This window comes from Oncorhynchus mykiss, chromosome 5 (genome assembly GCF_013265735.2).
Source record: "Oncorhynchus mykiss isolate Arlee chromosome 5, USDA_OmykA_1.1, whole genome shotgun sequence".
In the NCBI taxonomy this organism is placed as follows: Eukaryota; Metazoa; Chordata; class Actinopteri; order Salmoniformes; family Salmonidae; genus Oncorhynchus; species Oncorhynchus mykiss.
This window is the reverse complement of record NC_048569.1, coordinates 94,072,714-94,099,447: the sequence shown is the minus strand read 5'-3', so window position 1 is coordinate 94,099,447 and position 26,734 is coordinate 94,072,714. Positions and strand designations below refer to the sequence as shown.

Below are 26,734 nucleotides of genomic sequence, written 5' to 3'. Positions count from 1 at the left end.
CTCATCTTTCATTTCCTGAAACTGGGGCAAGTAAAACAAAACTCTACCTGGAATGCCTTGCACTTCCCAGAACTTTTTACTGTTACTAACAGTCATTATTCAATCAGTCATGAATCATACCCCATTCACTGTAATGTAGAATAAACATTTAGTGAATGATCAAGCATCCGGGTATTCTATGTTAATTTGGGAATCAATGGTAAAAGGACTCCATGTGATACATTGAATGCAGATTGGAATCCATATAGGAGGCTTTGCCAAATTGTTCTGAAAGTCAAACTGAGCTCCATTCCAAACCCAGGTTAGCCCAACACCACAGTCTGAGTGCCAGAGAAGGAGACCGACACATGGTAAGTATGAGATGGGAGCTCTCCTTTGGTCTCTCTTATAATTGGCCGTCCCTACCATTCACTGTTGTATTGTAGATAGAATTATGTCTCGATAACCACAGTGTGTGATTTTTACTGTTTATGGACAAACACAGGCAGTCCATGGACCCTTCTTCAGACAGCCACAGGTAGTAACAATAATGTGGATGCTAATCATAGTCCTAGGTGTGTGTGGAGGACATGCCACGGGCTGGACATATCATGCCTCCACAAATACCATGAACTGGACCATGGCAAGAGAGTGGTGTTGGATTAACAACCACACAGACATGGTAGTCATCCAAAACCAGGAAGAAAATAATTTCCTCCTCAACATCTTGCCTGATAGAACTGGGTCTCCGTATTACTGGATCGGAATCAAGAAGATCAATGGAAACTGGACATGGGTCGGAACCAACGGAACGTGGGTTGGGAATTCTTCCTGGGCACCCAACGAACCCAATAACAAACTGGGTGAGGAGTGTGTTGAGATGTACGTCAACAAAGGGAACAGCGAGAATAACGGGAAGTGGAACGATGATATGTGCTCAAATCTCAAATACTCGCTATGCTACAGAGGTGAGGGACTCAACCATTGTTTTAGTTGGGTCTTTTTTTAAAGGCCACCAGTAAATCTTTTGATGAAAGCTGTGTTGAGATTGTGACATATATTACATGATGTATATTTATATCACAGACCAATGCAACCAAACATCATGCATGGGACAAGGGAGATGCTTGGAGACCATCAACAATTTTACCTGTGTGTGTGAACCTGGGTTTGAGGGACACTTTTGCCAAACAGGTGAGGGGGAATCTGGAAGCTGCTGTTCCCACCGTGTCACACCTCTCCTTTAACCTATGACCTTTTCTAATGAGGGTCGCTATGGCTACAACATCTGCTTCCTCAATTTCCTGAGTGGTACTTCATTTACACATCAGGCATTATGACAGGTCCCTACTGTACCCCACTGTTGTGCTGAAACCTTTCTTTGCCCCTAAAGCTAAGGGATGTGACCCCTTATGTCTACCTGATGGGTTTGTGAACTGCTCTGCTGTCAACTTTACTGTCAACTCTACATGCCGGTTGAGCTGTGAGAAGGGGAACCTACTGCTGGGATCCCCAGAAGTCAGCTGTGGCACGGACAGGGTCTGGACTGCAGTCTGGGGCGATGACATCTGGAGCAGGATCTGGGTCTGGAGTGGACAAAGGCCAGTTTGTGCAAGTAATTAAATCCCCTGATACCATCTCTCATCATGTACTACGGGTTACAGAACAACGTTATGGTGCTAGGCTAGGCTAGGCTAGGCTAGCTACACCCCTGGTGTCTCAGAGGAAGTGAGGCTGCTGATGGAAATGAGCTAAATCTTGTGCAACTCATCACTTCTCAGAATACTGAGACTTTTTTGTTGCTGTACATTGGACCCTGTCCAAATAAAGTAACTCAAAAATACAAGTCAAGGCAGGCTGTTTGGAGTTTGATATTACAGTATATACTGCAGCAAAATGTGGTGGGGGGGGGGGGGGGGGGGGGGGCATCTATCAACACTGCAACACAATGGTACGCTCCATGCTGTCAGCACAGACGCTTGTTCCTGTCGGGTGGGAGACTGGAGACTGCCTCAGGTCTTTAGAGGGGTTGTGTCTGGGTCATTTCCATGTTGGACTGTAACTGCTGGTTGACTGTGTGTTTCCTCAGGTTATCAGCATGTCCTAATGGCTGTAGCTGCTGGTTGGATGCTCTCACTGTCCTGCTGCATCTGCTGTTGTTTCAATCACAGAAAAAGTAAGTTCCAGTTGTTTATAAAAAAAATAATGTTTTATAAAAGATAACAAGTGTTTTTTTTTACCTGCTTTTTCTCCCCAATTGTTAGTCTTGTCTCATCGCTACAACTCCCGTACGGGCTCGGGGAGAGACAAAGGTCAAAGGCCATGCGTCCTCCAAAACACAACCCAACCCAAGCTGTGCTTCTTAACACAGCGTGCATACCACCCGGAAGCCAGCCGCACCAATGTGTCAGAGGAAACACCGTGCACCTAGCGACCTGGTCAGCATGCACTGCACCGCCACAGGGGTTGCTAGTGCACAATGAGACAAGGATATCCCTACAGGCCAAACCCTCCCTATCTCGGACGACACTAGGCTAACAGTGCGTCGCCCCATGGACCTCCCGGTCGCGGCCGGCTGCGACAGAGCCTGGGCTCGAACCCAGAGTCTCGGGTTTATTGAAATGTGCTTTTATTTATTTAACCTTTTATTTAACTGTTTGGGTACATTTTCCCATTATAAATCAATTTAAAAGGTAGCTTAATGACTATATATATATTTAGGAGTAGTAACACCAATGATGATAACACCAACGATGATAACACCAATGAGACATTTTAGATAAATGAGGATTTTCTGAGATGGCCATCAATTCTTTACTAAAGTGATATCATTAATCACTTTGCTCACAATGTTATTTCCCTTCATCTAAATTGACTAACACCTTTGATTTAGACACACCTAATTGTTCATCTTACATTTGGTTTGTCATTTAACAGACATTCACAGTAGTACAATGCATATATTTTCATACTGGTTCCTCTCGGGAATCAAACCCACAACCCTGGTGTTGTAAGCACCCTACTCTACCAACTGTGTCACACAGAATCAATGGAATTTTTTTAAATTGATGACATACTTAAAAGGGTGTGACTAGCTAATAAGGATGCTTAATATAGACCTCCCTCCCCCCCCCTGATAACAGTTTGCCACTGGAGAGAATGCTCAGTGTCCTTGTATATCTTTGTAAATCAGTGATTTTTCAAGGTGGAAACACCAGTGACATAAAACAGAGGAACACACATTATAATAGTTTTAAAAATGTATAATATTTAAACAGCCTTTTTAGTTTTTATTGATCTATGAAATATATTAGATAGACAGATAGATCTAAACCCCCAGAACAGGTTTCGTTGTTGTCTCATCGCGCTGTAGCAACTCCTTGTGGTGGACCGGGCGCCTGCAAGTTGACTTCGGCCGCCAGCTGGACTGTGTTTCCTCCGACACATTGGTGTAGCTGGATTCTGGGTGAAGTGAGCAGTATGTCAAGAAGCAGTGCGGTTTGGTTGGGTTGTGTTTCGGAGGAGGCATGGCCCCTGACCTTTGCCTCTCCCGAGTTCGTAGGGGAGTTGCAGCGATGGGACAAGATTGTAATTAACAATTGGATATCATGAAATTGGGTAGAAAAAGGGTAAGAGTATTTTTTTTGTAACTGTTTTCACATGGTGCCAAAGTCAAGAGACAGCATTTCAAGCAATTCAAGATTTTTTTTCTTCTCTTTTGATCTTTTCGTTAGAAAAGAAGCATGCTCAACTAAGGTAAGAGATGCTGGCTTCTCACCCAGGCCATGTGCTAGCTTCTCACCCAGGTCATGTGCTGGCTTCTCACCCAGGCCATGTGCTGGCTTCTCACCCAGGTCATGTGCTGGCTTCTCACCCAGGCCATGTGCTATCTTCTCACCCAGGCCATGTGCTGGCTTCTCACCCAGGCCATGTGCTGGCTTCTCACCCAGGCCATGTGCTGGCTTCTCACCAAGGCCATGTGCTGGCTTCTCACCCAGACCATGTGCTGGCTTCTCACCCAGACCATGTGCTGGCTTCTCACCCAGGCCATGTGCTGGCTTCTCACCAAGGCCATGTGCTGGCTTCTCACCCAGACCATGTGCTGGCTTCTCACCCAGACCATGTGCTGGCTTCTCACCCAGGCCATGTGCTGGCTTCTCACCAAGGCCATGTGCTGGCTAAGTGCAGTAATAGTGTGTTGTTGTTTTTGATTGATATCTTGACTTTTACTCTTATCCTGAAGGGAACCAGATGAGGGTGTGACGTCATCCAACGAGACAGGGGACAACTGATGGACCTCTGAGACTTCATACATTATGTCAATCTACCTATTATTTCAACATACTGTGTGGGTTAGTCCACATCAAACATAGAATGTTGTAAATTGTTAGAATTATGTTACTGTATGTTTTGTGAATTCTACAAGTTCAACAGCTTTGTGTAAGAAAAGTAAATAAAACGATTTTAGCTCACTTGATTTTGGGGTTCAGAGTATATATATGGGGTAAATCAGTGTGCGTGGGAACAACACCTTTTTCTTCACGCTTCAAGCACTGGGCGTGAGTGTGTATGCGTTCCTATAAATTGCAAAGGAAGTCATAATTAAAAAATATATTTTCTTCACCTTTTACTGCAGTGGGCTAAATCAGGGTCACACAGAGTGTTTCTTGGTAGTCATAAACACATCTACTTTGAAATTAAAGTATACACCTCACACACAGGTATGTTATGGACTTAACCAAAATAAGACACCTGTACCATGTTTAAATGTATTCAATGTTGAGTTTGCATCCCAATATTACACTTTATATACACATCACAGACGACTGAAATATAACAAAAACTTTTGTTTTGTTTATTAATGAGGAAATAATGAAGAATATGTTCCACCTATGAGGCCACTAGAGGGCGCTTTGGTCATTCGACTGCAGGAAAGGGGCTACTTTTTCACAGTAGACAGTTTGATGATCAGATTAGTAAGTCTGGTGTTGACTCATTCTGAAAGGAAATTGCACCTCTTACACAGTTCATTTGGATGGGTGTGATGACACGGAAAAGAGCACATTTTATTAGTCTCCCCAAAGAGGTAGGTTATCTTATGATTATTCCTGTACAATTGCAAATTTCTATGCTTTGTTGTATCGTAACATTCAGTCAAATTGTACAATCCAGTTTGATTGTTGTTTTAGTGTTGATATATTGGTTACGTTTTCCAGATGCTTCCGTGGTCCAACTATCTCAGACAGAGCCTATATAATAGGTTGCTGGTGATTCTATTGATGACAATCTACCAAGGTAAGACAGAGCAACCTGATGTTTACAACTGCCTGACTATCAGACAGAAATGTTCTCTTACTTTTAATAACCAAAACCATTCAAATCAAATCAAGGAATTACTAAATAGCAAATGCTACTAATTACAGCATTGCTATGCGGGCAGAAGAGCAACATAAACAGTGAACTAAACTCATGAGGTGTTCATAAATTATATTCTTCAGGACTCAATGAGTACATATCAGTAATTTAAAAGTACCGAAATAAATGTAGCAACTGTAGATTGCCCCTTCAAAATGGAAAGTATTGCCTCTGTTTTCATTGGCCCTCAGACTTAACAGGTGAGACAGGAGGTGTCCAGGCCTGGACATATAACTACAGCGTCAACCAGAATCTGGACTGGGATTCGGCCCGCCAGTGGTGCAGGCAGGACTACACGGACATGGTGGCCATCCAGAACCAGGAGGAGATCGTCTATCTCAACACCATGCTCCCTAAGAACTCACAATACTACTGGATCGGCCTCCGCAAGGTTGGTCTCCGTCCTCTGTTACTTTATCCACAGGAGTGTACTGTGGACTGACAGATTAGTCTGTCTTACTGTGGACTGACAGATTAGTCTGTCTTACTGTGGACTGACAGATTAGTCTGTCTTACTGTGGACTGACAGATTAGTCTGTCTTACTGTGGACTGACAGATTAGTCTGTCTTACTGTGGACTGACAGATTAGTCTGTCTTACTGTGGACTGACAGATTAGTCTGTCTTACTGTGGACTGACAGATTAGTCTGTCTTACTGTGGACTGACAGATTAGTCTGTCTTACTGTGGACTGACAGATTAGTCTGTCTTACTGTGGACTGACAGATTAGTCTGTTTTACTGTGGACTGACAGATTAGTCTGTCTTACTGTGGACTGACAGATTAGTCTGTCTTACTGTGGACTGACAGATTAGTCTGTCTTACTGTGGACTGACAGATTAGTCTGTCTTACTGTGGACTGACAGATTAGTCTGTCTTACTGTGGACTGACAGATTAGTCTGTCTTACTGTGGACTGACAGATTAGTCTGTTTTACTGTGGACTGACAGATTAGTCTGTCTTACTGTGGACTGACAGATTAGTCTGTCTTACTGTGGACTGACAGATTAGTCTGTCTTACTGTGGACTGACAGATTAGTCTGTCTTACTGTGGACTGACAGATTAGTCTGTCTTACTGTGCACTGACAGATTAGTCTGTCTTACTGTGGACTGACAGATTAGTCTGTCTTACTGTGGACTGACAGATTAGTCTGTTTTACTGTGGACTGACAGATTAGTCTGTCTTACTGTGGACTGACAGATTAGTCTGTCTTACTGTGGACTGACAGATTAGTCTGTCTTACTGTGGACTGACAGATTAGTCTGTTTTACTGTGGACTGACAGATTAGTCTGTCTTACTACAAGAGGTTAATCTAGCAGAAAATGTGTCGCTGGTTTATTTAATGTACTAATCTCTATTGTTTTTAAATGCATTGCTATTTCATTTATATTGTGGCTGCACATCTTTTCTATTTTTATTTTGTATTATTTAAATAAATTATGTCAATCTATCAGGTGAATGAGATGTGGACCTGGACGGGGACTAACAAGACACTGACCAAAGAGGCGGAGAACTGGGCCGTCGGGGAGCCCAACAACATAGGGGACGGACAGGACTGTGTGGAGATCTACATCAAAAGAGGAAAGGACGAAGCCAAGTGGAACGATGAGAGATGCACAAAAAAGAAGGGAGCCCTCTGCTACACAGGTAGAAGAGTGTGTGTGTGTGTGTGTGTGTGTATGTGTGTGTGTATTTTCTTAAGTCCTCTATTTGTCTACTCCCCTGTGTGTGTGTGTGTGTGTGTGTGTGTGTGTGTGTGTGTGTGTGTGTGTGTGTGTGTGTGTGTGTGTGTGTGTGTGTGTGTGTGTGTGTGTGTAGCTTCTTGCTCAGAGCATTGCTGCAGCGCCCATGCAGAGTGTTTAGAGAACATAGGGAACTACACCTGCCAGTGTGACCCTGGCTTCAAGGGCCCCCGGTGCCAGGAAGGTGAGTTAACCTGTATAATACATTCATAAGGTCTTGACCATTCTTATTCATCTACGGGAATAACTCCATGGTTTTCTGTATAGAGGTGAACCCAAATAGTTACCTGAGTTCAACTTCAATGACATGTCAGTATTCAGTATGCTTGTTTGTTGTCATTGATAATCTAGTCTCTCTGCCTCTCTCTCTGTCAGCCGTAGAGTGTGACACTGTGTCGGACCCAGAGCAGGGTTCAGTGAACTGTGATCATCCTCATGGGCTGTTTGCCTTCAACTCCTCTTGCCAGTTCCACTGTGCCCGGGGATACCAGCTGCAGGGGGCATCACAACTGTTCTGCCAGGCCACAGGGTTCTGGGACCACCCTGCCGCTCAGTGCCAAGGTATGGGAGAGCAGGAGGGTATAGCACGATGTACTGGGGCGGTTAGGTTAGTGGCCTAGAGGTTAGGGTGTTGGGACAGTAACTGTAAGGTTGCTAGATCAAATCCCAGAGCTGACAAGGTAAAAATCTGTCGTTCTGCCCCTGAACAAGGCAGTAAATCCACTGTTCCTAGTCTATCATTGTAGATAAGATTTTGCTCTTAACTGACTTGCCTAGTTAAATAAAGGCTAAAATACAACAGTACCCATAATGCTCTGCAACAATAAACAGTTTAATCTTACTAAAGACATTCCTAAAGCTGACATTATCGGGGCCTGCATCCTTATTTAAGAGGGCTACCTGACTAATCCAAATTCACATAACGTTGTGTAACGAGGCTCATAAACCAGCATTTTTTAGGCTTGACACATTGACGTTCTGCCCTATTGAGTTTAAACAACATTTCTCTTATTGCCCCCTTCAGTCAAACAGTGTCCAGCGCTGGACAGTGGTCCTCATAGAGGGACTATGAACTGCAGTAACCCCATCGCCCTGCACAGTTATAACTCCACATGTGAATTCAACTGTGATTTGGGGTTTGACCTAATAGGACCAGACAGGATTCAGTGTGACCACACAGGACAGTGGACAGGCAACGTCTCCACCTGCACAGGTATGTATCACTGTCACCATGGGATAGTAGCTACTAATACACCTGTTGAATGTCAGGTCAAAGTGAGAGAAAATAAAATGTCAAGAATTGCAACAGAAGTACTATGTCTCCTCCCAGTCCTTCACTTGACCGCACCCTCTGTTAATCTCCACTATTTAAAATGTTGAACTGTTGTGAAATAGTTGTCTTCTTGGGGAAATATGACCTGATGAAATACTTTCAAACTGTCACTTTTTCTGTGACATCCTGTTCTGCCACTGAACACAAAACCCTGGCTGTTAATTTGTTGTCCAAAATCCTTTTTTCTGATTGAGCCTCACTCTATCTGAACCATGTTGTCAGCCATGTTGTCAACCATACAGTCTGTAACCCATGCTATTTATGACAGTCCCTGACGTTTTTTTGTTAAACTAAAGACAGTCCCTAACTTCTTTACATTACATTGTATGGATTGGGAGTTGGTTGGCGACTCCTAGAGTCTGAATGTTTTTTTGCTGTCACTCCAATCTCACTCTTTACCCTAATCTCACTCTTTACCCTAATCTCACTCTTTACCCTAATCTCACTCTTTACCCTAATCTCACTCTTTACCCTAATCTCACTCTTTACCCTAATCTCGCTCTTTACCCTAATCTCACTCTTTACCCCAATCTCACTCTTTACCCTAATCTAACTCTTTACCCTAATCTCACTCTTTACCCTAATCTCGCTCTTTACCCTAATCTCACTCTTTACCCTAATCTAACTCTTTACCCTAATCTCACTCTTTACCCTAATCTAACTCTTCACCCTAATCTAACTCTTTACCCTATTGCTTTTGGAGAGTGCCAACGAACTGTGAAGTACAGGTCTTCATGGGTCCAAAACGTTCCGAAATGGATCCGTGGCTTTCCCACCCGACCAGATATGCATAAATAAAACAATTAAAAACAGAGCCCCGTTCCAAAAAGAACCGTGGAAAAACAGACCCAAACAGACCAGTACTGGTTTGGAAACCCGAGAGACCCATTCAGATCCGAGAATAGAAAGAGAGAGAGAATGAAACAACCAACTGGGCGCTGCCAGCGATATTGGTGAAATTATCCACAGTTATGTATCCTTAAAAACTGCCTATAGCAAATTACAAACAAAAAAACTAGGGCTATTTGTTTTGTTTCGATGTGTAGACTAGCACATGCAAAACTTTATAGTCTATTGTTTTATTGTCTACCTCACGGTTCTGCTGTCAGAGAGTTGAGCACGAAGTTGCATCAGGGCGTGTCCACATGACATTCGTATAAAAACCTATATATTAAAGGCAGACAAGCGTAGTGCTAGCCCTAGAGAGACCGGAAGAAAGATAGAGACATGCTAACAGCAACAACATGGATTTCTTTTATACTTGTCAGATAGGCTACTACTGCTCTACCGATATAGGCGTACAGAAGGAGTCTGAACATGTTCTATCAGAATATAACTCTAGTAGGCCTAAAACATTCCTCCTCACCTCAAGTTCAACTGCCTTCATTGGCCTGCAGTAGCTAAACCTAATAATTAACATACCAGTAGCATCCCGTACTATCTGCATATTCAACAGCGTTTTAGAAATATATTACCTTCAATCAGTGTCATCAAACCCATCAAAGTTGTGTGATTATTGGTGTCATAAAAAAAAATGTATTAGCATGTTTGACATTTCAGTGGAAATACGAGTAAAATCAGCTTTTTGATAAGAGGTTTATCGGCATACAGTACCTAGTTATTGGCCCCATTACTGTTTTGTTAAATTACAATATATATATCCGTTTAATTTAGTTGAAAAAAGAGACACCAACCTCGTGTCCAAAGTGTTTCACTAGCCTTCCAGTGAAAAAACAAAATGGCTTCCCTGTCAACTTTTCATTGCGTTGCCAATGGCGCCCTCCTGTAGACTCCTAAAAATGGTTCCTCACCAACATCTTCTTCAGTGTCATAACCAAATAATGTCTCAATTTGTTTTACAGATTAATCAGCTCGAGGTGAATTAACCGCTAGAGAGTGTCCGAAGTTAGGGGGTGTCAGATGTTGGGGGGGAAATTACCTACCACACCGAACCTTCACAAAAGTGAATTCACTTTTTTTTAGGGTAATATCAAAAGTAACTCAAGGCATTGTTTATAGGGAAAATATGATACATGTTGCTGTTATTGCGACATTAACTGAAGTTTAGAATCTGTTTTTTCATTTTCATGGTTTGAGTGTCAGTAGCATAGTAAGGCCAACTGGTGATTCTATTATATTGAATTTGGCCAACGAAAATGTCTCAGCTGAATTCCACCTTTAAAAACGTTTTGAACAAGCTAGGCCTATAGTGCAGCTCTTATCAACAAAAGGTCATTGCCTACCCAACAAATGACACGTATGAACTAAATTAGCACAAAATTAAAAAAGACAGAACTTAATTTAGCCGACTAAAATGTCTCAACAAAATGTAACAAAACACTTTTTGCATAGGCTCTTTAAAGAACTGGTTTAGATGATTAAATAGGCCTACAATAATATTAATTTACAATAATTGATAATAAATATGAAAATAAATTAAATGAAAGGTAGAAAATTGCATCAAACCTGCATAGCAAGTTGCACAAATTCTAATAGTTTGCCTAATTTCAGTTTATGTGAAAAAACAAACAAGTATAGTGTAAATAATCGTTGAAATATATTTATATATTAATATATATAAGAAATATATTTATATATTTATATATTCATATATATAAGAAATATATTTATATATTAATATATATAAGAAATATATTTATATATTAATATATATATTTATATATTCATATATATAAGAAATATATTTATATATTAATATATATAAGAAATATATTTATATATTCATATATATAAGAAATATATTTATATATTAATATATATAAGAAATATATTTATATATTCATATATATAAGAAATATATTTATATATTCATATATATAAGAAATATATTTATATATTCATATATATAAGAAATATATTTATATATTCATATATATAAGAAATATATTTATATATTCATATATATAAGAAATATATTTATATATTAATATATATAAGAAATATATTTATATATTCATATATATAAGAAATATATTTATATATTCATATATATAAGAAATATATTTATATATTAATATATATAAGAAATATATTTATATATTCATATATATAAGAAATATATTTATATATTCATATATATAAGAAATATATTTATATATTAATATATATAAGAAATATATTTATATATTCATATATATAAGAAATATATTTATATATTAATATATATAAGAAATATATTTATATATTAATATATATAAGAAATATATTTATATATTAATATATATAAGAAATATATTTATATATTAATATATATAAGAAATATATTTATATATTCATATATATAAGAAATATATTTATATATTAATATATATAAGAAATATATTTATATATTCATATATATAAGAAATATATTTATATATTAATATATATAAGAAATATATTTATATATTCATATATATAAGAAATATATTTATATATTAATATATATAAGAAATATATTTATATATTAATATATATAAGAAATATATTTATATATTCATATATATAAGAAATATATTTATATATTAATATATATAAGAAATATATTTGTATATTCATATATATAAGAAATATATTTTCTTTAACCACATTTGTTTACATTTTAATCAATTTGAAGTCGGTGTACAAAACGAAAGTAGACCAGGTGTGTGGAGCGTAAGCAATCACTGAACTGACGAATTAACTAAGTAGCTCATTGTGGTGCGTTGTTAGGACCAAATCTTGCAGTATCAGCGGCACTCCAGGAACCAACCCTCATCTACAGCTTCTACAATCATCATCGTGAAAAAAAAAAAACGGAACTCATTAAGAGGTGCCGCAGTGGCTTGTGGGTCTACGTTTTTTCCTTGCCTTATTAGATGATATTGCTTTAGATATCAGTCTCCTTTTGAACATAAATAGACTGTGCGCACAGCGTACATATTAACTCTAAAGTAGTTCCCCGCAGTGTGTAACTCATACTGTAAACTGAGTGCACAAAACATTAGGCACAAGAAGGATTGATTGAGACATGGCCAAGTGAGACATGGCTTGTGTATGATTGCCATTCAGAGGGTGAATGGGGCAAGACAAAAGATTGAAGTGCTTTTCAAATCAAATCAAATCAAATTTTATTTGTCACATACACATGGTTAGCAGATGTTAATGCGAGTGTAGCGAAATGCTTGTGCTTCTAGTTCCGACAATGCAGTAATAACAAGTAATCTAACTAACAATTCCAAAACTACTGTCTTGTACACAGTGTAAGGGGATAAAGGATATGTACATAAGGATATATGAATGAGTGATGGTACAGAGCAGCATAGGCAAGATACAGTAGATGGTATCGAGTACAGTATGTACAAATGAGATGAGTATGTAAACAAAGTGGCATAGTTTAAAGTGGCTAGTGATACATGTATTACATAAGGATACAGTCGATGATATAGAGTACAGTATATACGTATGCATATGAGATGAATAATGTAGGGTAAGTAACATTATATAAGGTAGCATTGTTTAAAGTGGCTAGTGATATATTTACATAATTTCCCATCAATTCCCATTATTAAAGTGGCTGGAGTTGAGTCCGTGTCAGTGTGTTGGCAGCAGCCACTCAGTGTTAGTGGTGGCTGTTTAACAGTCTGATGGCCTTGAGATAGAAGCTGTTTTTCAGTCTCTCGGTCCCAGCTTTGATGCACCTGTACTGACCTCGCCTTCTGGATGATAACGGGGTGAACAGGCAGTGGCTCGGGTGGTTGATGTCCTTGATGATCTTTATGGCCTTCCTGTGACATCGGGTGGTGTAGGTGTCCTGGAGGGCAGGTAGTTTGCCCCCGGTGATGCGTTGTGCAGACCTCACTACCCTCTGGAGAGCCTTACGGTTGAGGGCGGTGCAGTTGCCATACCAGGCGGTGATACAGCCCGCCAGGATGCTCTCGATTGTGCATCTGTAGAAGTTTGTGAGTGCTTTTGGTGACAAGCCAAATTTCTTCAGCCTCCTGAGGTTGAAGAGGCGCTGCTGCGCCTTCTTCACGATGCTGTCTGTGTGAGTGGACCAATTCAGTTTGTCTGTGTCCTCAAAGCGGGCAAAAAAGTTATTTAGTCTGCCTGGGAGCAAGACATCCTGGTCCGTGACTGGGCTGGATTTCTTCCTGTAGTCCGTGATTGACTGTAGACCCTGCCACATGCCTCTTGTGTCTGAGCCGTTGAATTGAGATTCTACTTTGTCTCTGTACTGGCGCTTAGCTTGTTTGATAGCCTTGCGGAGGGAATAGCTGCACTGTTTGTATTCGGTCATGTTACCAGACACCTTGCCCTGATTAAAAGCAGTGGTTCGCGCTTTCAGTTTCACACGAATGCTGCCATCAATCCACAGTTTCTGGTTAGGGAATGTTTTAATCGTTGCTATGGGAACGACATCTTCAACGCACGTTCTAATGAACTCGCACACCGAATCAGCGTATTCGCCAATGTTGTTATCTGACGCAATACGAAACATCTCCCAGTCCACGTGATGGAAGCAGTCTTGGAGTGTGGAGTCAGCTTGGTCGGACCAGCATTGGACAGACCTCAGCGTGGGAGCCTCTTGTTTTAGTTTCTGTCTGTAGGCAGGGATCAACAAAATGGAGTCGTGGTCAGCTTTTCCGAAAGGGGGGCGGGGCAGGGCCTTATATGCGTCGTGGAAGTTAGAGTAACAATGATCCAAGGTCTTTCCACCCCTGGTTGCGCAATCGATATGCTGATCAAATTTAGGGAGTCTTGTTTTCAGATTAGCCTTGTTAAAATCCCCAGCTACAATGAATGCAGCCTCCGGATAAATCGTTTCCAGTTTGCAGAGAGTTAAATAAAGTTCGTTCAGAGCCATCGATGTGTCTGCTTGGGGGGGAATATATACGGCTGTGATTATAATCGAAGAGAATTCTCTTGGTAGATAATGCGGTCGACATTTGATTGTGAGGAATTCTAAATCAGGTGAACAGAAGGATTTGAGTTATTGTATGTTTCTTTCATCACACCATGTCACGTTGGCCATGAGGCATACACCCCCGCCCCTCTTCTTACCAGAAAGAGGTTTGTTTCTGTCAGCGCGATGCGTGGAGAAACCCGTTGGCTGCACCGCTTCGGATAGAGTCTCTCCAGTGAGCCATATTTCAGTGAAGCAAAGGACGTTACAGTCTCTGATGTCCCTCTGGAATGCTACCCATGCTCGGATTTCATCAACCTTGTTGTCAAGAGACTGGACATTGGCAAGAAGAATGCTAGGGAGTGGTGCACGGTGTGCCCGTCTCCGGAGTCTGACCAGAAGACCGCCTCGTTTCCCTCTCTTTCGGAGTCGTTTTTTTGGGTCGCTGCATAGGATTCACTCCGTTGTCCTGTTTGTAAGGCAGAACACAGGATCCGCGTCGCGAAAAACATATTCTTGGTCGTACTGATGGTGAGTTGACGCTGATCTTATATTCAGTAGTTCTTCTCGACTGTATGTAATGAAACCTAAGATGACCTGGGGTACTAATGTAAGAAATAACACGTAAAAAAACAAAAAACTGCATAGTTTCCTAGGAACGCGAAGCGAGGCGGCCATCTCTGTCGGCGCCGGAAGTTGAGATTTTCAACGGGTTATGGTAGTAGGTGCCAGGCGCACAGGTTTGTGTCAAGAACTGCAACGCTGCTGGGCTTTTCACGCTCAGCAGTTTCCCGTGTGTATCAAGAATGGTCCACCATCCAAAGGACATCCAGCCAATGGCAGGACAGTGGTCGAAAGCAGATCATTGATGAAAGAGGACAAAGGAGGCTGACACGAATTGTGAGTCTAGAGTATGTCATGGGCTACAGTTAGTCAACTGACAGTTCAGTACAACACTGGTGCCCAAAGACCCATAAAATAATACACAACTCCTTGTAATCTTGGCACGAAGGGGGTATGGCAGCTGATGACCTTACAGAGTTCGACTTCTTTCGGCAAATAACAAGAAACTGCGGTTGCAGCGGGCTAAGGATGAAAACATTAGACACAGTAGAATGTAAAAACATTGCCTGGTCTGATGAATCCCGGGTTCCTGCTGTGTCACGCTGATGGGAGGACTAGAGTATGGAGAAAACCACGAGTACATGCATCCATCATGCCGTGTGTCAACATTGCAGGCCGGTGTGGGGTGTGTTTTCATGTTACACATTGGGCTTCTTGATAAAAGTGGAGCAACATTTGAATGCCATACGATAGCTGAACATCATTGCCAATCATGGGCATACAATACCCCATTATGACACAATACCCCATTATGACACAATAACCCATTATGACACAATACCTCTTTATGACACAATACCTCTTTATGACACAATACCCCATTATGACACAATACCCCATTATGACACAATACCCCATTATGACACAATACCTCTTTATGACACAATACCCCATTATGACACAATACCCCTTTATGACACAATACCCCATTATGACACAATACCTCTTTATGACACAATACCCCATTATGACACAATACCTCTTTATGACACAATACCCCATTATGACACAATACCTCTTTATGACACAATACCCCATTATGACACAATACCTCTTTATGACACAATACCCCATTATGACACAATACCCCATTATGACACAATACCCCATTATGACACAATACCCCATTATGACACAATACCTCTTTATGACTCAATACCCCATTATGACACAATACCGCTTTATGACACAATACCCCTTTATGACACAATACCCCATTATGACACAATACCTCTTTATGACACAATACCCCATTATGACACAATACCTCTTTGACACAATACCTCTTTATGACACAATACCCCTATTATGACACAATACCCCATTATGACATAATACCTCTTTATGACACAATACCCCATTATGACACAATATCTCTTTATGACACAATACCTCTTTATGACACAATACCCCATTATGACACAATACATCTTTATGACACAATACCCCTTTATGACACAATGCCCCATTTTGACACAATACCTCTTTATGACACAACACCCCATTATGACACAATACCCCTTTATGACACAATGCCCCATTTTGACACAATACCTCTTTATGACACAATACCCCATTATGACACAATACCCCTTTATGACACAATGCCCCATTTTGACACAATACCTCTTTATGACACAATACCCCATTATGACACAATACCTCTTTATGACACAATACCCCATTATGACACAGTACCCCATAATTACACAATACCTCTTTATGACACAATATCCCATTGTGACACAATACCCCATTGTGACACAATACCCCATTATGACACAATACCTCTTTATGACACAATACCCCATTGTGACACAATACCTCTTTATGACACATACCTCTTTATGACACAGTACCCCATAATTACACAATACCTCTTTATGACACAATATCCCATTGTGACACAATACCTCTTTATGACACAATACCTCTTTATGACACAATACCCCATTATGACGCAATACCCCATTATGACAGAATACCTCTTTATGACACAGTACTTCATAATGACACAATACCCCATTATGTCACAATACCCCATATTGACACAGTACCTCATTATGACACAATACCCCATTACGACACATTTGTCATTATGACAAAACTAAACGTTTTTATCCTTCATTTTAAGCAAATGTATAAAAAAACGGAAATACCTTATTACATCAGTATTCAGACCCTTTGCTATGAGACTTGAAATTGATCTCAGGTGCATCCTGTTTCCATTGATCATCCTTGAGATGTTTCTACAACTTTGATTGCTTAAATAAAGCTTAAATAAAGGTAAAAAATAAAATAAATTGGAGTCCACCTGTGGTAAATTTCCAGAAGGACAACCATCTCTGCAGCACTCCACCAATCAGGCCTTTATGGTAGAGTGGCCAGACGGAAGCCACTCCTCAGTAAAAGGCACATGACAGCCCGCTTGGAGTTTGCCAAAAGGCACCTAAAGACTCTCAAACCAATAGAAAAATATTCTCTGGTCTGATGAAACCAAGATTGAACTATTTTGCCTGAATGCCAAGCGTAACGTCTGGAGGAAACTTGGCACCCTCCCTACGGTGAAGCATGGTGGTGGCAGCATCATGCTGTGGGGATGTTTCTCAGCGGCAGGGACTTGGAGACTAGTCAGGATCGAAGGAAAGATTAACGGAGCAAAGTACAGAGAGATCCTTGATGAAAACCTGCTCCAGATCGCTCAGGACCTCAGACTGGAGTGAAGGTTTACCTTCCAACAGGACAACGACCCTAATCACACAGCCAAGACAAAGCAGGAGTGGCTTCGGAACAAGTCTCTGAATGTCCTTGAGCCCGATCGAACATCTCTGGAGAGACCTGCAAATAGCTGTGCAGCAACACTCCCCATCCAACCGGACAGAGCTTGAGAGGATCTGCAAAGAATGAGAGAAACTCCCCAAATACAGGTGTGTCAAGCTTGTAGAGTCATACCCAAGAAGACTCGAGGCTGTAATCGCTGCCAAAGGTGCTTCAACAAAGTACTGAGTAAAGGGTCTGAATACTTATGTTAATTTGATATTTCAGTTGTTCAAATTTTTATAAATCAGCAAAAATTTTAAATCTGTTTTTGCTTTGTCATTATGGGGTATTTTTTTGAATAAGTCTGTAACGTAACAAAATGTGGAAAAGTCAAGGGGCCTGAATAATTTTTGAAGGCACTGTATATCTATGGTTATGAATATTTATGACATACTTTGATCAATGCTTGTATCAACCCATGGTACATTATCAGCTTATGGAAGACTACTGGCCTTGATTAGCTCAGTGCCTTCTGTGGATGTTCTGTGAATGTTCTGTGGAAACAGACCATAAATCTTATCTTACCTTGGTCGTGTTCCCCTGCTCAGACACGCATCAACCAATGGTTGTGTGCCACGTCATCGACTGTGCCGTCAGGTACCAGATTGCCATAACATATGTGATTAGCTAAGTGGTTCCTATTTATAACTTGCCAGAAATGTCCCGTTGATCAACAAGCCCATGGCAGCTTAAGGCTTTTAGCTAGGTATTTTAATCGTGTTTATATATTGCTGTAACGTTTGATACATAAGACATGGCATAATGTGTAGACCTGAAGGGAATCACCTTTAAAACGTGGAATCTTTCTCTCCACCACATGGTGCGTTATGTTCCCCAATGATGAAAGGGGGACATGAATTTAAAAAGTTTGGGAAGCGCTGGGTTAGCTGTTACGTTGTAAGTTCTGGCGTCAACAACGTCTGAATAGGGGAACACAATCATAATCTTTTATTATCTTACCTGTATCCTACAACAGTGGTGAGGTGTGGCCCCCTGTCCCCTCCTGCCATGGGGAACATGTCCTGTGTGGACCCCCTGGGGGCTTCCTCCTTCACCTCCTCCTGTGGGTTCTCCTGTGAGGAGGGCTACCTGCTGAGAGGAGACACCAACCTCACCTGTTTATCTACTGGACAATGGACCAACCACACACCTGCATGTGAACGTGAGCTAAACCAAGACAACTAGAGGGAGTTTCAATGTGATAAAAACCATTATTTATTCAAAAAGAATACATTATGAATGAGTTCAGCTATGGCTCCACCTGTACCCTGGAGTGTGAGAAGGGTTTTGTTCTGGTAGGAACTAACTCCACCCATTGCTCCTCACTGGGTTACTGGAGCCACGCCCTTCCTGTCTGTCAGGGTAAGACCAGGGGTGTTTAGGTAGAAATGTGTGGTGTAGAACAGATGTGATTGGCATGTATGATTTGGAACTGTGTCAGATCTATTCACTTCATTTCTATCTAGAACATTCTGAATTGTTTCACCTCACTGAATAAATCCAGGGTTGGAACAGAGAACCTAAACTATTGTGGTTAGCTGAAGGATTAGAAACAGTTTATCTGGCATGGAGGGCTTCCGAGTGGCGCAGCGGTCTAAGGCACTGCATCTCAGTGGGCATCACTACAGACCCTGGTTCAATTCCAGGCTGTATCACAACCAGCTGTAATTTGGAGTCCCATAGGGTGTCGCATAATTGGCCCAGCATTGTTAGGGTTTGGCCGGGGTAGGCCGTCATTGACAATAAAACGGCTTTTAACTGACTTTCCTAGTTAAATAAAGGTAAATAAAATATCATATTATAATAGGAATAGATAAATATAAATGGGTAATTATAATAGGATTATCTTGGGCCTGTGTGTCACAACCTGTGTCCTCTTTATATCCCTCCAGCTCTGCAGTGCGACATCTTAACCTCTCCCCCGCATGGCTCCCTGAACTGCTCTGGCCTCCATGGTCAGTTCCACTACGGGTCCCAGTGTCTGTTCTCCTGTGAGGAGGGATTCCTGCTGAACGGGTTGGCTGATACAGAGTGCACCTCCCTGGGCACATGGAGCAGGAGAGCCCCCCTCTGTCTCGGTAACTCACCACATCCTAGTTCAAACCATAGCTAGGTTGAAGATACCCAGGTTAGGAATATGTAATGATTCCATGTGGAAGCTTTAGAAAATAAACAGATTCATGGAACCAGTGCTGAGCAGCATCGCTCATCCCATAGTTTGAATTCTTCCTCATTTATGCAAAGAGTTCTGGGATATTAGAATCCTTGTCTTAACCATTTATCTTCAACCTAGAACCCTTTTCTCTCTGTCAATTAATAAAACCTTTGTTATTTTCCAACCTAGAACCATAGTCTGTCTGTCATCTATTGTTGGAAATTGTGTCAGATCAGACATATTCATATAGATTTCTCTCTGAACCCCCAGGGTTCCAATGTAGGAGCCTAAAATGACTTGTGTTTAGTCAATGTGCTATTGGTTAAGTAAAGGATTCACAGAATGTGTCTGGTGTCACTCATATCCGACTTCTCTCTGTGCCCCTCCAGCTCAGCAGTGCGACACCTTAACCTCTCCCCCGCACGGCTCCATAAACTGCTCTGACCTCCATGGTCAGTTCCACTACGGGTCCCAGTGTCTTTTCTCCTGTGAGGAGGGCTTCCTGCTGAACGGGTTGGCTGATACAGAGTGCACCTCCCTGGGCACATGGAGCAGGAGAGCCCCCCTCTGTCTCGGTAACTCACCACATCTTCCAACCATGCTGGATACATACCCCCATCTACTGGGCCGAGAATGAAGCTTTTTAAATAAGATATAGGGACAGATTATTCTCATAATGCACATTTAGTCAAAATATTTATTGTTACAGAGGTACGTTACTTACAGCATTACTATTAATTTAGCTTTCTATGGATCAGGATGTGAATGTGGTGTGTTTCTCTGCGTCTTCTCTTATCTGTATCCTGTTACCAGGGTTTTGTAGGTTACTTTGTAAATGCAATCTGTTAGTTACTAGTTACCTGGACAACATTGTAATCAGTAACGTGTTGATTATCCAACCTCAGTAACATAATCAGATTTATTTCGGTTACTTTTGGATGACTTTCCCCTTAAGAGGCATTAGAAGAGGTCAAAAAGTATCCATCAAACACATTAGGTGTGTCATCATAGAGGTCTCTGATTGGTGGTCATCGTTTGGTGTGTCATCATAGAGGTCTCTGATTGGTGGTCATCGCTTGGTGTGTCATCATAGAGGTCTCTGATTGGTGGTCATCGTTTTGTGTGTCATCATAGAGGTCTCTGATTGGTGGTCATCGTTTGGTGTGTCATCATAGAGGTCTCTGATTGGTGGTCATCGCTTGGTGTGTCATCATGGAGGTCTCTGATTGGCGGTCATCGTTTGGTGTGTCATCATAGAGATCTCTGATTGGTTGCATTCATTTGGTGTGTCATCATAGAGGTCTCTGATTGGTTGCCATCATTTGGTGTGTCATCATAGAGGTCTCTGATTGGTGGTCATCGTTTGGTGTGTCATCATAGAGGTCTCTGACTTGTGGTCATCATTTGGTGTGCTATCATAGAGGTCTCTGATTGGTGGTCATCATTTGGTGTGTCATCACAGATGTCTCTGACTTGTGGTCAGACTCGCTCAGGAAGAACAAACAAACTTAAACTTGCGCCTTTTTTAGATACTTACTGAATTAAATGTGACTGAGAAAACAGAAAGGTGTTTGAATGTATTTTTTGGCAAACATTCTCTATTACTTTTAAAGTTTTCCAAGAAGTAATCATCTAGTTTTTCAAAAGTACAGTGTCTGTAATCTGATTATAATATTTTTGCTGGTAACGTAACTGAGTAGTTTGTGTTTTTCTAATCCGATTACATGTCATTTCTTACTCCCCAACCCTGCCTACTACAGTGGTGAGGTGTGGCCCCCTGTCCCCTCCTGCCATGGGGAACATGTCCTGTGTGGATCCCCTAGGGGCTTCCTCCTTCACCTCCTCCTGTGGGTTCTCCTGTGAGGAGGGCTACCTGCTGAGAGGAGACACCAACCTCACCTGTTTATCTACTGGACAATGGACCAACCACACACCTGCATGTGAACGTGAGCTAAACCAAGACAACTAGAGGGAGTTTTCAATGTGATAAGAACCATTCTTTATTCAAAAAGAATACATTATGAATGAGTTCAGCTATGGCTCCACCTGTACCCTGGAGTGTGAGAAGGGTTTTGTTCTGGTAGGAACTAACTCCACCCATTGCTCCTCACTGGGTTACTGGAGCCACGCCCTTCCTGTCTGTCTGGGTAAGACCAGGGTTGTTCAGGTGGAAATGTGTGGTGTAGAACAGGATTGATTGTCAAGTATCATTTGGAACTGTGTCAGATCTATTCACTTCATTTCTATCTAGAACATTCTGAATTGTTTCACCTCACTGAATAAATCCAAAGGGTTGGAACGGAGAACCTAAACTATTGGTGGTCAGCTGAAGGATATAGAAACAGTTTATCTGGCATGGAGGGCTCCCGAGTGGCGCAGCGGTCTAAGGCACTGTATCTCAGTGCTAGAGGCATCACTACAGACCCTGATTCGATTTCAGGCTGTATCACAACCAGCTGTAATTTGGAGTGGCATAATTGGCCGGGCATCGTTAGGGTTGGACTGGGGTAGACCGTCATTGTAAATAAAATGAAACTACTTTTAACTGACCGGGGTAGACCGTCATTGTCTAGTTAAATAAAGGTAAATAAAATATCATATTATAATAGGAATAAATAAATATAAATGGGTAATTACAATAGGATTATCTTGGGCCTGTGTGTCACAACCTGTGTCCTCTTTATATCCCTCCAGCTCTGCAGTGCGACATCTTAACCTCTCCCCCGCATGGCTCCATGAACTGCTCTGGCCTCCATGGTCAGTTCCACTACGGGTCCCAGTGTCTGTTCTCCTGTGAGGAGGGGTTCCTGCTGAACGGGTTGGCTGATACAGAGTGCACCTCCCTGGGCACATGGAGCAGGAGAGCCCCCCTCTGTCTCGGTAACTCACCACATCCTAGTTCAAACCATAGCTAGGTTGAAGATACCCAGGTTAGGAATATGTAATGATTCCATGTGGAAGCTTTAGAAAATAAACAGATTCATGGAACCAGTGCTGAGCAGCATCGCTCATCCCATAGTTTGAATTCTTCCTCATTTATGCAAAGAGTTCTGGGATATTAGAATCCTTGTCTTAACCATTTATCTTCAACCTAGAACCATTTTCTCTCTCATTTTGTAAAACCTTTGTTATTTTCCAACCTAGAACCATAGTCTGTCTGTCATCTATTGTTGGAAATTGTGTCAGATCAGACATATTCATATAGATTTCTCTCTGAACCCCCAGGGTTCCAATGTAGAAGCCTAAAATGACTTGTGTTTAGTCAATGTGCTATTGGTTAAGTAAAGGATTCACAGAATGTGTCTGGTGTCACTCATATCCGACTTCTCTCTGTGCCCCTCCAGCTCAGCAGTGCGACATCTTAACCTCTCCCCCGCACGGCTCCATAAACTGCTCTGACCTCCATGGTCAGTTCCACTACGGGTCCCAGTGTCTGTTCTCCTGTGAGGAGGGGTTCCTGCTGAACGGGTTGGCTGAGACAGAGTGCACCTCCCTGGGCACATGGAGCAGGAGAGCCCCTCTCTGTCTGGGTAACTCACCACATCTTCCAACCATGCTGGATACATACCCCCATCTACTGGGCCGAGAATGAAGCTTTTTAAATAAGTAATAGGGACAGATTATTATCATAATGCACATTTAGTCAAATTATTTATTGTTACAGAGGTACGTTACTTACAGCAATACTATTCATTTAGCTTTCTATGGATCAGGATGTGAATGTGGTGTGTTTCTCTGCGTCTTCTCTTATCTGTATCCTGTTACCAGGGTTTTGTAGGTTACTTTGTAAATGCAATCTTTTAGTTACTAGTTACCTGGACAACATTGTAATCAGTAACGTGTTGATTACCCAACCTCAGTAACATAATCAGATTTATTTCGGTTACTTTTGGATGACTTTCCCCTTAAGAGGCATTAGAAGAGGACAAAAAGTATCCATCAAACACATTAGGTGTGTCATCATAGAGGTCTCTGATTGGTGGTCATCGTTTGGTGTGTCATCCTAGAGGTCTCTGATTGGTGGTCATCGTTTGGTGTGTCATCAAAGAGGTCTCTGATTGGTGGTCATCGTTTGGTGTGTCATCATAGAGATCTCTGATTGGTGGTCATCATTTGGTGTGTCATCATAGAGGTCTCTGATTGGTGGTCATCATTTGGTGTGCTATCATAGAGATCTCTGACTTGTGGTCAGACTCGCTCAGGAAGAACAAACAAACTTAAACTTGCGCCTTTTTTAGATACTTACTGAATTAAATGTGACTGAGAAAACAGAAAGGTGTTTGAATGTATTTTTTGGCAAACATTCTCTATTACTTTTAAAGTTTTCCAAGAAGTAATCATCTAGTTTTTCAAAAGTACAGTGTCTGTAATCTGATTATAATATTTTTGCTGGTAACATAACTGAGTAGTTTGTGTTTTTCTAATCCGATTACATGTCATTTCTTACTCCCCAACCCTGCCTACTACAGTGGTGAGGTGTGGCCCCCTGTCCCCTCCTGCCATGGGGAACATGTCCTGTGTGGACCCCCTGGGGGCTTCCTCCTTCACCTCCTCCTGTGGGTTCTCCTGTGAGGAGGGCTACCTGCTGAGAGGAGACACCAACCTCACCTGTTTATCTACTGGACAATGGACCAACCACACACCTGCATGTGAACGTGAGCTAAACCAAGACAACTAGAGGGAGTTTCAATGTGATAAGAACCATTCTTTATTCAAAAGGAATACATTATGAATGAGTTCAGCTATGGCTCCACCTGTACCCTGGAGTGTGAGAAGGGTTTTGTTCTGGTAGGAACTAACTCCACCCATTGCTCCTCACTGGGTTACTGGAGCCACGCCCTTCCTGTCTGTCTGGGTAAGACCAGGGGTGTTTAGGTAGAAATGTGTGATGTAGAACAGATGTGATTGTCAAGTATGATTTGGAACTGTGTCAGATCTATTCACTTCATTTCTATCTAGAACATTCTGAATTGTTTCACCTCACTGAATAAATCCAGGGTTGGAACAGAGAACCTAAACTATTGTGGTTAGCTGAAGGATTACAAACAGTATATCTGGCATGAGGGGCTCCCGAGTGGCGCAGCGGTCTAAGGCACTGCATCGCAGTGCTAGAGGTGTCACTACAGACCCTGGTTTGATTCCAGGCTGTATCACAACCAGCCGGGATTGGGAGTCCCATAGGGCCAGCATCGTCCGGGTTAGGATTTGACCGGGGTAGACCATCATTGTTAATAAGAATTTGTTTTTAACTGACTTGCCTAGTTAAATAAAGGTAAATCAAATAAAATACTTGACAGACTCACCTTGACAGACTTGCCGTCCTGTCAAAGTGAGTGAGGGATATATACAAATATTCTTCATTAATTGATTGATTGATTGATTTAACCCCTACAGTGGTCCAGTGTGAGAACCTATTGCCCAGACAGCCATCTCCACCACCCACTCCATCCTCAACCCCACCACCAACCCAGGGACCCTTCATGAACTGCTCACACTCCCTAGGGGAGTTTAGCTTCAGCTCTCTGTGCCTCTTCAGCTGCAGCAAAGGTTACTATCTGAACGGAACAGAAGAGCTGTCCTGCACCTCAGAGGGACAATGGAGTGACCTTGTGCCCTCTTGCCAAAGAAACATCAACTCTGTCCAAGGTTGTACTGACTATTTGTTTACTTCAAATATTATATACACTGAATTTCCCCTGATTTTTTTCATTTCATGCGACTACAGCATAGCATCCATCCTTACAGGGTGACCTCTTGGTTTATCTGCTCTGTTCTGACCCTGTGGTGACTGTGGTTGTTCTACAGAGTCAGAGATAGTGACTAGTTGTTCTATAGAGTCAGAGATAGTGACTAGTTGTTCTATAGAGTCAGGGATAGTGACTGTGGTTGTTGTGTTAAAGAGTCCTCTAGGATGCTGGTCTATGCAGTGGTGGGAGCTGCCTCTGCTGCTGGGCTGTTACTACTGCTGGGACTGGGCATGCTGGCCGCAAAGAAGCTCCGCAAGAAAGGTAAGAGAGATGAATTAAAGACGTGTATTTCATATTATATGTGTAACCTCGTCACCAAGCTATTGCACCAGAGCTTGGGGAGGAAATGTATTGCGTGTGATACTATTCCAAACGGGTCATCTTTCTTTCATCTATAATGTCTTACTGTGTTAGGCCTTACTGCGTTAGAAGCAGTGGTACTATAGTACTATAGTAGTATTAGTATATAAGTGTAGTACTGTTGTAGTAGTATGTAAGTACAGTTAAAGCCCGTTCCATAATAACAATCCCTGTTTCTGGTCCGTCACAGGGGACTTCCACTTTGACAACTCGTTATGGGAGGAAAGAGAGAACCCTGCTTTTGAAAATTCTTAAAAAAGAAATGTGCTTCATGACATTGTACTGTAAAACAAGGTTTTGTATAACGAGTTAATTGCTTTCAATGTATTTAAAGCCATCACTGTTCCTTTTATACATTTTGTTTCTATACCTATTTTTGTGTATGGGCTTTTGGTTATAGACCAGATTCACGTAGAAATGTGAGTTATAGATATGTCATTATTGAAAATAAGTCTAAGAAGCTGTTATATCTGTTCTATGTATACTATTTCTATGCTTCCCATTCTTAAGTTTCGATGGGGAGTCAGTAGAGGTTAAAGCTAAAAAATATATATATATAACTTTTGGGCGACCAGACCAGATTCACGTAGAAATGTGAGTTATAGATATGTAATTATTGAAAATAAGTCGAAGAAGCTGTTATATCTGTTCTATGTATACTATTTCTATGCTT

At 41.4% G+C, this 26,734-nt stretch overlaps 2 protein-coding genes across 3 annotated transcripts; both read left to right on the top strand.

Moving 5' to 3' along the window:
- The first annotated feature begins 218 nt into the window (after window positions 1-218).
- Window positions 219-4,469, top strand: LOC110524878 (L-selectin). The gene is made up of 7 exons (XM_036978902.1): window positions 219-350; window positions 485-947; window positions 1,066-1,173; window positions 1,373-1,594; window positions 2,069-2,155; window positions 3,714-3,735; window positions 4,223-4,469. Exons 1-7 carry the CDS (start codon window positions 348-350, stop codon window positions 4,269-4,271), a joined length of 954 nt encoding a protein of 317 aa, XP_036834797.1. The 5' UTR covers window positions 219-347; the 3' UTR covers window positions 4,272-4,469.
- A 505-nt stretch (window positions 4,470-4,974) lies between these two features.
- On the top strand, window positions 4,975-26,460 carry LOC110524879 (selectin P). Of its 2 annotated transcripts, XM_036978889.1 has the most exons (17): window positions 4,975-5,065; window positions 5,196-5,274; window positions 5,586-5,785; window positions 6,851-7,043; window positions 7,215-7,322; window positions 7,514-7,699; window positions 8,163-8,351; window positions 18,776-18,961; window positions 19,692-19,877; window positions 20,344-20,529; window positions 21,715-21,900; window positions 22,649-22,834; window positions 23,299-23,484; window positions 24,424-24,609; window positions 25,349-25,600; window positions 25,855-25,962; window positions 26,252-26,460. In XM_036978889.1, the coding sequence occupies exons 1-17, from the start codon at window positions 5,015-5,017 to the stop codon at window positions 26,314-26,316; spliced, it is 2,733 nt and encodes a 910-aa protein (XP_036834784.1). In that variant the 5' UTR covers window positions 4,975-5,014; the 3' UTR covers window positions 26,317-26,460. The 2 variants fall into 2 exon arrangements, with proteins under 2 accessions (XP_036834784.1, XP_036834785.1); XM_036978890.1 differs by lacking the exon at window positions 23,299-23,484.
- Window positions 26,461-26,734: the final 274 nt, after the last annotated feature.

Bases quoted from the DNA above. Each gene is read 5' to 3' on its own strand.
- LOC110524878 (XM_036978902.1), top strand. The intron at 948-1,065 runs GTGAGGGACTCA...TTTATATCACAG, and splicing joins ATACTCGCTATGCTACAGAG to ACCAATGCAACCAAACATCA. The intron at 2,156-3,713 runs GTAAGTTCCAGT...TCTTTTCGTTAG, and splicing joins TTGTTTCAATCACAGAAAAA to AAAAGAAGCATGCTCAACTA.
- LOC110524879 (XM_036978889.1), top strand. From the start codon at position 5,015: ATGGGTGTGATGACACGGAAAAGAGCACATTTTATTAGTCTCCCCAAA. The intron at 23,485-24,423 runs GTAACTCACCAC...TGCCTACTACAG, and splicing joins GAGAGCCCCTCTCTGTCTGG to TGGTGAGGTGTGGCCCCCTG. The intron at 25,963-26,251 runs GTAAGAGAGATG...GGTCCGTCACAG, and splicing joins AAAGAAGCTCCGCAAGAAAG to GGGACTTCCACTTTGACAAC.